General features: G+C 48.6%; 1 protein-coding gene across 3 annotated transcripts in view; it reads left to right on the plus strand.

The window, feature by feature from the left end:
• The window catches only part of LOC128274221 (1-phosphatidylinositol 4,5-bisphosphate phosphodiesterase classes I and II), a 43290-nt gene that overhangs the window by 19220 nt on the left and 10952 nt on the right, over positions 1-13118 (plus strand). For all 3 annotated transcript variants that reach the window (XM_053012337.1, XM_053012338.1, XM_053012339.1), the window contains exons 3-4: positions 3411-3548; positions 12485-12618. In XM_053012337.1, coding sequence (XP_052868297.1) covers positions 3411-3548; positions 12485-12618 — 272 coding nt within the window. The remainder of the gene's footprint in view (positions 1-3410; positions 3549-12484; positions 12619-13118) is intronic.

The raw sequence follows: 13118 nt of genomic DNA on the forward strand, positions 1-13118 counted from the left end.
CGGTAATTGGTTTGAAAATGATACCCGACGTGGGCCGCACCGGCCGTCCGCGGTCGTGTCCTTACTCGTGACAATGATTAGCATTTAAGTAGTACACTTTGGCGCAGAGTTGTTTTAATCATTCACATCAAACTACGGGCCCCGTAATTAAACTCATCCATCCGATTAGCTACCAGCGCCAGCCAGCGGATGGTCGATTAGGTGTCAAAATCCGCGAATTATACACCCACATCGCGGGTCGCGAGGTCAGGAAAATCGATGCAATCCTTCGTGAGCCCACAAATCATCATCAAAAGCTCCCTTGAAAGCGATAAATTTCAATGTCTCACGAGGGCTGCGCCCGAGGCCGAGGCCAGAGTGTTAGTTGTCGCAACCGATTTGGGGCTTGTAAAATCGGTCCCGCTGGCAAAAGGCTTCGTGAACTTCGGGCCCAGGCATTAATTTATGGATAATTAGAAATTATTCATTTCTTCTTCCGTGCTGGGTGGGAGTGGTTGCCTCCGGTTGGTCCCGCTTGTGGAGATTGAATTGTTGCTCCACGTGCTCCATCCTTGAAAGTTGGCGAACTCAATTAACTGAATCAAATTCGACGCACTGACATTCAGCTGAATGTCGGTTCCTCGTTGGGTTCAGGTTACGGGCCAACTTGTCACTTAAAAGATTCGTAAAGCGGGACAAATTCCTTGGCTTCATTCTGGGTGCCACTCGAAAGAGGACTAGTATTTTTTACACACCTTCGACACCACCTTCGGTTTGGTTTGGCTTCCCGAGAAGTACTCTCGCTCACCTCGCTCGTTCTCACCCGTGTCTCACTGCGTCGTGGTCGTTGCCGGATAAATAGGCTCGAATTAATTATGCGATCATTCACCGTTTATCCCGGCCCCCGGCCTTTGGAGCGGTTTACACCGTCAGAGCCGCTCCGGAATTTTCCATTTGCGTAGGCCACCGACTACCGACTGGCCTACAACTTCCGTGCGTTCGTGCGCGCTCCTTACGGGCACGGTGATCCAATTAAATTTAACTGCCTTACTTTATATTCCACCTCGACAACCACACCTTCGCAGTCATCGACCATCGGGGTGCGGTTGCCTGTGCGTGCGTAGATTTGGCGTCTCCTTCCGTAAAGTTCTTTGCCCCAGCAAATGCACCCGAACTTGAGCGGCCCCGCAAAACAAGGGAGCGCGAAAGTAGCGCTGGGGAAAGTCTCCGAATCTCCCGGAAAAGCTCACCTTTTTCACGCCCTTCGCTGGGTGCCACATTCCTTATCTTTTTTGCCGTTTGCGTCCTTTCTGTGCGAAGCGCAACACGATACACCGGCCGGACGGTCGGTCGGTCGAATTGGTGATCATCATGATGGTGATGGTGTGATCCTGATGAAGATGAAAACTCGGAGCGATATCTTTCGGACAACGGTCACATTTCTAGGGGCGGCGGCGGTGCTCCGCAGGGCCCTCCCTTGACCCCGCGGGACCCAAAAGTGTCATTGTGTAGCCACGCAAGCTGCGTGGGACACGGACGGGTCATTTTGGGTCGATCGTAAAAAGTTATGGGGACTTCTTTCACCGGGGGAAAATTGTAACCTTAAATGGGCGTCGTGCTGGGCAGGAGTGGGAAATCTTTCCATTCGTCCGTCGCACTCGGTGCGTTCCTTGCCCCGGTGATAAGCTTAACCGATGGCGACTGAGCCCTTCGATGGCCGGTCGCCGTACATGCTGCCACCCGATGATGACCCGGATGACGCAAAGGATAACAGCTACAGCTTCAGGTGAGCCTCTCCGCCGACAGCCTGGCGGTTCGGTGTGTTAAAAAGATAAAATTATTTCACGTGCTTACATCCAATTTGGCCAGGGATTGTGCGTCGTGTAATGGGATCAGGGGCTGTTGCTGGTGCTGCCGCTGAATCGCGCGTGAAATGGATGAAAGCTTCAAGTCTTGTTGGCACATTAAAGGCCGATGAGGCCAGAGAGAGGTCCACTGCACTACCCTAGAAGTGGACTGTGAAAGTGAAAAGTTTATGAAATCAAGCCAACAAATTTTCATCAAAATGCCACCGCATTGCAAATGAAGCTTTCGACCAAAACAAACGGTGTACTGGGAACGCCAAAATGAACGCATTTCATTTGAGGCGCTATTTTTGCTTTCTCGTTCTGCAAATGGATTGTGTTTGCTATCTTCTTGAAAATGGCGCTGCTTCGGCCCTATGTGTATTGTGTTGAAATTGAAAATTATTGTCTTCATGACAGCTTCAGACAGGCGAGACGGGCGATGGCTGCTGTGATTTGCTACCGGCGCATGGATTGTTGTGACACCCAGAAAGTGCCGCACGGAATGGAGAAATAAAGACCCAAAAGCACTTTTCATTTTCATGTACTACAAACGCCCCGCGCCGTTTTTGGTGTTTGCATCTGAAGTTGTTTTTCTTTCCATTCCGCTCATAAAAGACCGTCTCCGACGGGCTCTCGATGATCGATGTTCCCGCGAAAGAAACCACACAGAACGATACTTCTGTATCATGTTTCATTTACATTGTACATAGGTTTTTTGTGCCTGACTCCCGACAACATGGTGCTCGTGAGGAGCTCATCCCCGCATGTAGCGGCGAAACGGGAACCAAATACCATCCAGTAAAATTGATCGATCAAATACTATACTACAGGTGGTGCGACATGTTGGAAAACGAAAGCGCTACGTTCCCGTTCCTGGTTGATGTAGTCATAAGTTCGTTTCTTTTTCCTGCCCCCTGAGGGTACCAAACGTTTATCGAACTTTCAAGGAGTGAGCGAATAAAGTATATGGAGATGCTCAGAGCTACGGTACGCCTGGCGTGTTTGTGTAAGAATCTATTCATGTGTAGGTTAGAGTTTATGGCTCTCGCTTTATTGAGTTTTGCAAAACCAAGTTATAATATTGAATAGTATTTGCTCACACTAACGAGACTTGCGAGCAGCACGACGGTTGCTAAGGAAGATGCTACTCTTGTCATTGACTGCAAAAGCATTCCATTGGTTGCGCCCGATGGTGGTATGATGGTATGATGGTGTGTACTAAACTTTAAGTTGTTGGAACTCGCCTCCTTTGTTCGTTTTGGAAAAGAAAATCCTTTTCTAAGGCAAATCTTGTGCAGGTCATTAAAATACACTTTCTGGATTTACTTTACAACCCATTTAGTATCGACGTGTCACAGTGGAAAAAATAAAGTATCAACAAATGTATGAACGAATGTTGAAAGTATATAAGGACTCTTCGCCTTCAATGAATGCAATAGAAAGATGGGTTGCTGAATTTAATCGTGGTCGTACACGCCTTGAAGAACGGGTGGGGGTTAAACCATATCATATGCAGCATTGTTTGCTGTCCAAATGAATGTGTTAACCTTTCAAATTAACCTTTGCCTTTCCATACCTTCACAGGATATTAAACTCCGTCAAATTGTCACGATGGGATCGCAGGACACGCTCGAGGAGAAGACTGTTACCGTGTGCTACGGGGCCGACTTCGTGAATGTCAACTTTATCAACTTTTGCTGTACTCGCAAAGAAATCGCCCGGGTAAGTGCACGCTTCTTGTGTGATAAGTTAACGCAGTGATAAGATTTCTCCTTGCCGTTGCCGTTGAAGATAAGGTCGGAAGGTGCATGACGCATTTCTTACTCAGCTCTCACGGCGCACCAAATTATCTCCAAATTCTCGCAAAGCCTCAAGTACCGCTTTACAGTCACTTTTCGTCTTTAGCATATTGCAGGAAACAATAAGCAACCTTCAGATGTTGGCTACCATCACAGACATTCCGATGAACTGTAGAGAAAAACGCTAAATGAAACCCGAAACTCGTGGCGCGTTTTTCGTATACTGCAGAAATTGAACGACAACAACGATGCGATTTTTTTTCTTTGCGCGAAAAGTAACACAGTACCAGGCCAGAATGCATGCGGCGGAAGCATTGCGAAGAAATAAATTGACGGTATTCGTGAATTCAATATTCATGAAAGTTTTCATTTTCTGCCCTCCGCCGTCTCGTCGTCGTCGTCGTCAGTTGGTTGGTTTCGGGGTTGTCGCACAACTTTTTTGTTTGTTGTGTCCTTACAGTTGCCCCGTTTTTTTTTTTATTTCCGGGAAACGATCTGCCTGGTCGACTCGAACGCGGGCGCTTCGTCATGCTCGGAACTCGTTCGTAGCATATTGCCTGCCGGTTGCGAGCCGTTCGCCCTATCTGTGGCAGAACCGGAAGTTTGTGTTTCTTGTTCCGCTGAATGGAAAATGAACGGCGGTCCTCTCTAATATAAATGTGGCCGCATTAGGCCGTAGCCGCCAAAGAGCGGAAAACGGGACGGCGATTGGAATTGGTGACGGCGTATCATGTGCCGCCTCGTTTGCTCTATGTCTGGAATACTGAAACTCGATTGGGTTCTTCTCGTTGGGTGACGTCCGATTTGATTTGCATGAAGCATTTTCGCTACCGGGTGCAAGTAGCGGGTCCGAATGTTTTCCGGTAGGAAAGAGAAAAAGCTCGATTAAAATCAGGTGAATGTGGTGGGAAGAGGCTTTTTTGTTGTTGTGAGAAACATTTGCACTTTGCCCACGAGAGGGTCAAAAGTCGATGGTGGATTCACGGAAAGTGCTATTAGATACGCCGTGAACGACTACGGTAGGTCCACCGGTGGCCCTAAACATTCTGTTTCATTTATAACGTTATTTAACAGCACTTAAGTCAATACAAGTTGTTTAACTCTCCACGGTTGTATCGGAACATACCGAAAAAGATGCTACTCTTTCTACTTATTCAATCTAATTTTGAATCGATTAATTGAAACGACGTCCCTGAGCCGGCACCTTCTGAAGGTGTTGAAAATTTAATGATCCTATGGGGAACGGGTTCTCAAAGTTATTGTTTTCAAACAAGATGGAGATGCCCGCTTAACCGATGGCTGGTTTTTTGCCTTTATCGAAAGTTGGTTCCGTGCAAGAACCCGAAAGTTCCCGGTAGAAAAGTTTTGTCATTCATAATTCCACAGGGTCCACTTTGAACGGTGGTGGTCGTTCCGCGAAAGATTTTAAAGGTCGATCGTTTAGAGGAAACTTTTAAGAAGCACATCTTTGCGACAGTAAACGGAGACATTCGAACAAGACTGCAAGCGAGTCAGTTTGACATCAAATTCAATCAACTCTACAAAGTGGCAGAATCATTTTCTAATTGCTATTCAAAATAACCAATTCTCTTTGTAAATGTAGTCCATAAAATTTGAAATATATTTACCTTGTATATATAGTGAACATAAATAAAATCCCAAGCCATAGCAAATGATTGTTCAAAACATTTTCAACGCAATCCTCCGGCCGCGTTCCACAAATTGCTGGATTTTCATAGTGAGCCGGGAGATAAACTAACGACAGTCCAGAGACTAGGGAAGGAAGTTTTATTTTATCGCTTGAATTATACATGAAGGATTAGGAAAGGAAAACAAAGGCTCATCATGTTCGTGGCAACTTTTCGTCATCTTTTTTCCATTAGTTACCACTGTTTGGGCGCCTCGCGTCGCTTCCTTTGTGGAGGGTCTACAAGGACCCCCAAATCCTTCAGCATCTTCTGGGTTTTGTTTTGCCCTGCCAGGACCCTATGCCGAAATCCTCGACTGTTTAGCGCCCCTTTTCAGGCGATTTTTTGTTCAGATTTGAGATACCGAGATTCAGATTCGTCTGAAGCGACGCGAGGCTTTGCTTGGCTCGGAGGGCTTTTTTTTGTGAGGTTCACGCGGCATGACAAGGTTTTGTAGTTTCTTTTACAGTACACTTTTACTCAGTTTCATTGTCCGTTTCCCAATTGTTCATATTTTCAAATTATTGTGATGTTTTGCAATGGCCATCTCTATTAAAAAAGACTGATTGGCTCGGTTTCGGCCTTTGTGCGATTGATTTATTTTTTCCCAACCCTCCCATCGCCCGGCAAATGATTGTGCCAACGTGTTTCAAACTTACGGCCCAAGGTAGTAGCGAACCGCGAACGACCGAAGAAAAAGTGGCCAAGGAGAGGCCTCGCGTTAAGCAGCAATCGTCGCAAGACGTCGCCAGCGGTGGTAAACAATATAAGCTTCTTTTTACGATTCAATCTCAGTGTCACGGCGGGTAATTTTCCTCCCGACTGCGGGCGACGCGGAGAACGGGTGGAACAGACAGCAGGAAGCGAAAAGGACATCGACTTAAGTGTGGAAGTGAACGGGCAATATTGCGGCCCTGGTCCTGGTGGGGACACACCCAACAAGCTTCGCCGTCGGTTCGTCAGTCCGCCGTCGGACCATCGATACAACTCGGTGTCCTTGTTATTGTGATTGGTCGGCGAAGGGAAACCCAAAGTGCGGGGCGAACCATTTCCGGCACCCACACTTTCCGGTTACAGCGGGGAGTGCCCCTTCGCTTGATGGCACGATGGAAGGCCGTTTTTCTTCAACGCTCGTTATGGTTTACGGCTGTCTGATATATTTTACCTAAATCCAACCGAGAAAGAGAGAGAGAGAAAGAAAAAGCGAACGAAAGAGAGACAGAGAGCTGGAACTGGTTGATCGATGATAGATTGTGCTCAGCAGCGGGAGCAGGAGCAGTCGCTGACAACAACGGTCGTCGCGATGATGATGACGCTGGGTTGCCAGGACTAGTGCTGGGAACCACATTAGCGATAAGAAGGAATGTGGAGGGATGAGAACCGTTGAAAAAGGCAACATATGACTAATAAACCTGAAAGAAGCTGTTGTCGAGAATTGGCCTCCACTATGCGATGGTCACAAAAATGATTGTTCCGACCTTTGCTGCTACTTATGTGCGGGCCACTGGACGACACGACTGGCTGTGGATATAAGCCCACCCTTGAGTAGCACAAACGGTCACCGCGCACAGTAGGCGAAGTAGGCGGTACAAATCTGGGTCATAAAACCGGGGGAATTGTATCGCGAGTAAATCGGTACATTTTTCAATAATGTTTTGATTGTAATTCATGTATTTCATGTCGTTTGATAACAGTTTTGAAGGACCCTACGCCAGTACGTGTTTTGACGTCATTTCGGCCAGCGCTGACGTCATTTTAGCGGCATCTTGACACATACTCTGACATCGACACTGACAAAAACAGCGTTGTCGTACTTTAATATGTTCACACTGAAGGAGGGAGTTTAAAAATTAAATGTCACATACTGTTCCAAATACCACGAAAAACCACCCCACCCCCCCCCACCGAGTTGAGTGACATTGCTGTCAGTTACGAGGTTTTCTGGAATCGCGTTACTAAGATCGTCCATCCCAGCAAGCCGCAGAGCCGCAGCAGCACTGCAAAGAGCAAGTTTCAATTTAATTACCCAAACGTTTTTGGCCGAATTTTCCGCGCCAGAAAATCCGCTAAATGGGTTGCCACGCGATGTGTGTGTGTGTTGCCTTCGGTTTACGTAATGTGCCACAGTGGAAGGCAGATTATGTGCTCGTGCGCCCGTTAATTGGAGCGCCCTGAAGAGTCGACAGGAATCGACACCGAGCACCGGGATTGATAAAACTCCACGCGGTGGCACAAATTAGAATGTGTTGCACGAATGTGTGCTCAAAATTATTGTTTGTTGGGCCATTGTCCTACGGAAATGAAAACCGTCGTTTGGAGCCGAATGGAAAAAGGACAACTATGGCGCGGAAGTGATAACTTGCTCCGAGCGATTGCATGTCGAGCTTGGCACATAAACGTCACTGCGATACTCTGACGGACTACTATGTTCTGCCCGAGGCACTTCAGCATGGTCATGGGCTATCTCTCTCTCTCTCTCTCTCTCTCTGTTTCTCTCTTGTTCTGTGACAGGTTCTACCGTTCTACTTCTTGGATCGCTCGGCTGTTATGTAGTCGTTTGTTGAACACTCGAAGGACGATAGTCCTGAGAGGGATGAGTAATGAATCAACGCAAATGATTATCCTTCTCCACCAGGGTTATGATTGTCGTCGCAGACTTGAGGGAGCTTCATAATTGATGCAGGTTCATTACGTTGCACATTCAGCTGCACATGCACGCAAATGCATGGGTTCATTTGTGGCAGGACCTGTCTGTTTCCTTGTCACACAGCAGAACCAGCCGCGCTTGTCTTTTGTACAGCAACTTTGTGTGACCGTCCTGTTTTAGCTCGTTCTTAGCCGTTGTGTCACAATTTGGCCAGCAGGGATTTTTATGGAATCGGTCACCACAAATTGTTGTCCGCTGGTGGGGTCTCTGGGTTGGGTTTATGTTGCTTCGTTAGTTCTGATGAATTACTGCGAAACTTAGCCCCCATGCAGTGCAGTTGCTGGGGATGAAACAACTTACACAGAACCATTCAAGAAATCACGGAATGAGATTGATAACGACTCTTGACTTGATTCAATAAACCGGGATTTCATTGACATTCCACTTTGCGGCTGCCTGCGAAACTTCAATCTGTTGGAGAGCGGAGAACAATAAAACTATGTGACGTTAAACTTTGTAGTCCGTTTTAAGCCCGGTGTGATTGATTTTTTCCACTGACCAAAATGCTGTTTCTGGAAAATAGTTTTCATATTATGTTTTAACCGTTTAATTTCAATCATTATGTAGTGCTTCTTAGGCTGATGAAATTCGAAATTGTTCGTTTGGTAGAATATTTCAGCAAACAGCAGTCCTGTTGAATCGGAGATACGCCACAAGACGTTAAACAGCCATCCAGGGGGAACCGAGTCCGGGTGGTTCCAGCACCACAGAATAGTTTGTCATTTATGACCCGTCGTAAAGTTTCGATTCAACTTATGTTCGCGCCCGGCCGCGGAGTGTTAAGACGACCTACCACCCATCAACCGGGAGTGCGAGTCGTCTGGTTCATTACGGAAATTGCCTTCTGCTGGAAAACCGGTGTGTTGTTTCTTACTAGCCACCGCAACCACCCGGTCCCGGTCCTTCGGGTTACGCCGTTACGACCTTTGTTGTCGACTGCAAGGACTGCCGACTGGAATCGTTTCGGAAAGTTGATTAATGAAGAAAGTTAAATAATTAATTTAATGTTTATCGCGGCCAATGGGAAAGTTCTACGCACACACACACCGTGATCCGGTCCCGCCTGGTGCGGTTTCGCCAAGTAAACGCGAGCCGGGCCTTGCCAGTGATTGGCCTGGCCTTTGATAATTTTTGACCACTTTCGAAGCAGCAGCTAATGGCCGTTGCCAGCGATGAAGGCCATCCGAAGCTTGGGCTAAAGTTGAGGTGAACTTTTCGGTCCCAGCCCCGGCCAGCCACTCTGTCATTGTCCGTCCGCTCGCTCCTTGTTCGCTGATGGCGCCGCTCTTAAAGTGCTCCAAGTTAAACAAGGAAACAAATGGCTTCAAACAAATGTGTTCCGTGGCAATCAATAAGCACGTGTACCGGTCGCCGCTTTTAACAAGATTGTATCCTCCGGAAATTGATAGCCCAAATATTTTGCTTACGCCGGCAGGAGCGTAAGACACGTCGTGCACTCCAGTCGCCTTGGCGGTAAAAATTGGAAATGTAAATATTGAAAAATGGGTAACATCCAATCCTGGCATTCCGTTACACGATGGCGTATTTATCTTAGCAGCGGACACCCCACAGCTACGACAACGGCTGCTCGCGGTTACCAACATCCATCATCACCACGTGGCGCTGCTCATTTTGGTGCCGAGGTGCCCGGATGCTCGGCGTTGCTGTCTGTCGGCGTCCTTCGACGATTTTATTCCCGGCCGTCCCCGGAACCGGGCTGTCTGCCTGTGCTGTCAGGCACAGGAGCAGGAGCAGCTGCAACCGTGGGCTTACGTGTTTAATCGGCCGCTGCGCGACACGCGAGCTCCAGCGTGTCTGCCTTGGATGCGTATCCTTGGCACGGTACCGGAAATACGCGTCTTCATGCACACACACACACACACACACGTCCGACAGCCTGCTGGGGGCATGATGCGCTCCACTGCAACAGCCGCCCTGCTGGAGGAGGAACAACAAGACATGGTGTTGTGGTGTCGTGAGGTCGGGATGATGGTCGTCCTCGTTCACGCTTGCCACGTCGCGTTATGATAAGCAAATAGTGCGGCGGAAGCGAGAACGGGTGCCCCTGCGCCCCGAGAGCTGACCTATTTTACCGGGCCCCGGGATGAGTGCGATGAAGGATTCCTAATTTCATATTTATAGCCCGGGTAGCGCCACTTGGGTGCAGAGATAAATATGTTTCTGTTCTGACTGGGAGCGTGACCGGGGTTCGGGACGAACACGGAAAGCGGAACGTAGGATTAGTGCGTGTGTCGGTCGGTCGCTGAATAATGCAGAGAGCGTGGGTGCAACTTCCGGCCGAGTGTGTCTGTCTGTGTGTGTGTGTGTGGAGGGTCAAAGGGATAAAGAGTCTGACGGGTAAAGGATTAATTTAGCATCACTTCAATCAACAGCCTGTTGACGAGGCCTGCGCTCTTCGAACCGGAGCACACCGGACCGGCAGCAGGCCCGAGAAAGAGGGTTAATTATTTAAATAGAGTGAAGAGGACTTTTAAAACCCCAGCTGCAAACATCAAAACGCACCGGATAGTTTCCATTGGCAGCGGTTGTTAGTTCGGAGTTAAAGTTTTGTAATAATGTTCCCGATGCTTCGAAATAATGTTATTACTCCATTCCAGGATGTTATCCGGTCGCGCCACTTTCTCGAGCTCTCGGTGCCACTGCGAACATACTCCTGCACTCGTGTCCTGCACTTCCGACAGTGTTTTAATTCGATTCCGAAGTTACATTTTCCTTTGATAACAACAATGTTAGCATTAAACGTGTGCGCTGTCCCATTGGATCGGGAACCGTCTAAATGGCCCTTCAGCTCCTCGCCATTCGCTGTAGTTAACCACCACACACAGAGAGAGAGTGGCATGAATGGGATTTTGAGAGCAAAGAGTACAGCAAAAAAAACGAAACAATCTTTCTAAACTTCAGTCAGAGGCCATTCAGGCAGCGCGATAGCAATTATAAAAGGCGCGCGTGTGGGTTGTGGCCGGTGAATAAAGAGGCCAGCTTATGCTCCTCCTGTGTTATCGCCGGGCCTGAGGGCTGCGAGAGGGTCAAAGTTTTGCTTCCGCAAAATGCGAACTATGCTCCCAACTGTGTACCAATGGCAGGCCAACTTTTGGGGCCCGCCAACAGCCCTCGGGAGCTGCGGGCGTGGAAAAAGTGTGGTCGTTCGATTTACATTGGACCGGCTCCAATGGCAGTGAGCAATCGGTCCATTCTGTGGAGCTTCCCAGCATCGACAGACCCAGCGCCCCGTGGCAGCGCATGAGTGGGAAGATAAACATTGATGTAGGTCAGAGCAGCGAAAGTTTTTTCATAGTCATGCCCCCCGTTGCTTCCCGTGCAATTCGGATTCCGGGCTTGGCTTTACGACGGTGGACGGCGGTAGTGAGGACGTCCTTTTTCCACCATTACGTCGTGTAGTTTTAGTTGACCGACTTCTGGCACCGCTGCACGAAAGTGCACAGCCACGATCGTCGACTTCCGCACGTCGGAATTACTTTGACTGCACTCCGGATGTGTTGTCCGTAATCTGTGAAAGAAAAACCGGGTGGCAATGTGTGTTGCAACAGTCAAAACTCCGAGTCCAAACCGAGAGCCGAGGGTTGGCAATTTTTTTGTGGCCAACACGGTCACACGGTGGTACGGAGCCGCACAGCGGCAGTCGAGTTGATGAATGTTTGGTCTGTGAGTGACGGACAGACGGACCACCAATTCCTGTGGGATGGGTTGGTTTGAAAAATATTTACTTTCCAACTGAAGTGGCCGACCATTGGCCGACCATTGGCCGGCCCGTCCGGATGGAGTTGTGTATGCAACTTTCAATTAATTAAATTCTGGCCGCGGCGGCACTGGCCAACCAAGCGAAGTCCAAGTGCTGTCGGTTAAATATTGTTCCATAAATTTTCGCACTATGGTCGCACTAGTTTTTTTTTGTGAGCTAAACTTGCCTGCTTCTGACGCAACTGAAGATTAGGAAGTAAAACCGGATCCGATACAGTGTAACGAGGACATCGAGCGATTCCGACGGTGCGAAGCGTAATGACCCATCCAACCCGGTGCGGTTTTCCGAGGGGGACCCGTTAATGTATCGTTTTTCCTTTTTCGACCTTTCCGATGACGTCAGTGAACAGCGCGAAACGTGACGCACTCGCGCCCCACCGAATGAGGCGTTTTTGTGTGCTCCGGCTCCGATTGTGTTGCGCCTGTAACGGACCTGTAACGCTGTAACATACTTTTGTGAAAAATGGCACTAATTAAAAGTTTGGCTGCGCTGTGAGGTTCGCCTGGGATGTGTTGCGGCCGATCCTTTTCTCGTCTGCCACGCTTAAGCTCAGCATTTTGCATAACCCTAGTTTAAGTAATGTTTTTATCTCGCCCTTCTGGGACACCGATACGGGGACCCATCTTTGACCCATCCATTTCTCATCATCACACGCCGCTCTCTCTCTCTTCGTCTCGTTACAGCTGTGGTGCGATGAGCTGATCCGAATGGCGTACAACTTGACCCAGCTGAACGGTCCGGCGATTATGTTCCTGCAGAAGGCATACACCAAGCTCTGCCTGCAGGTCGACAAGACCGGCAAGATCCCGGTGAAAAAGTAAGTAAATCCTGCGGGCCATTTTCCCTGATTTGGTTTCCACCTCAATTTTAGCCCTGCCATTTGCCTGCCCCTTCGTGGCGCCGTGAACGACTCGAGGGCACGGAAAAATATCACGGAACGGAACACGCTGATTGAGCTATCAAGGGATCGCGTCGTCTTCGTCATCGTCGTCGTCGTGCGAAAGCATTCGCATTTGGCACCCGAACCGCAGGAGGAAGCAGTTTGATTTTATTCCATCTTTAATTGCACATCCGGAACGCTCGCGGTGCGCGGTGGCGAGGTTCCTGGCAAGGTTTTCTTTCCCCGACAAAAGAAAGTGGTTTCTGTTTGTTTGTTTGCCTTGCTTGATTTGCAATCCAACCAGTTTGCGGATGCACGTGCCGTTTTCCTGCGTTTCCGATGTTCCAATCGACCGGCGGAGTGCCGTTCCGTGGTGTGGTGGTTGGCCAGTTTTTACTCCCCTTTCAAGCGGCGTGGTTGGCAATGTGGTTAGCTTT

Source organism: Anopheles cruzii, chromosome 3 (genome assembly GCF_943734635.1).
Source record: "Anopheles cruzii chromosome 3, idAnoCruzAS_RS32_06, whole genome shotgun sequence".
NCBI lineage: Eukaryota > Metazoa > Arthropoda > Insecta > Diptera > Culicidae > Anopheles > Anopheles cruzii.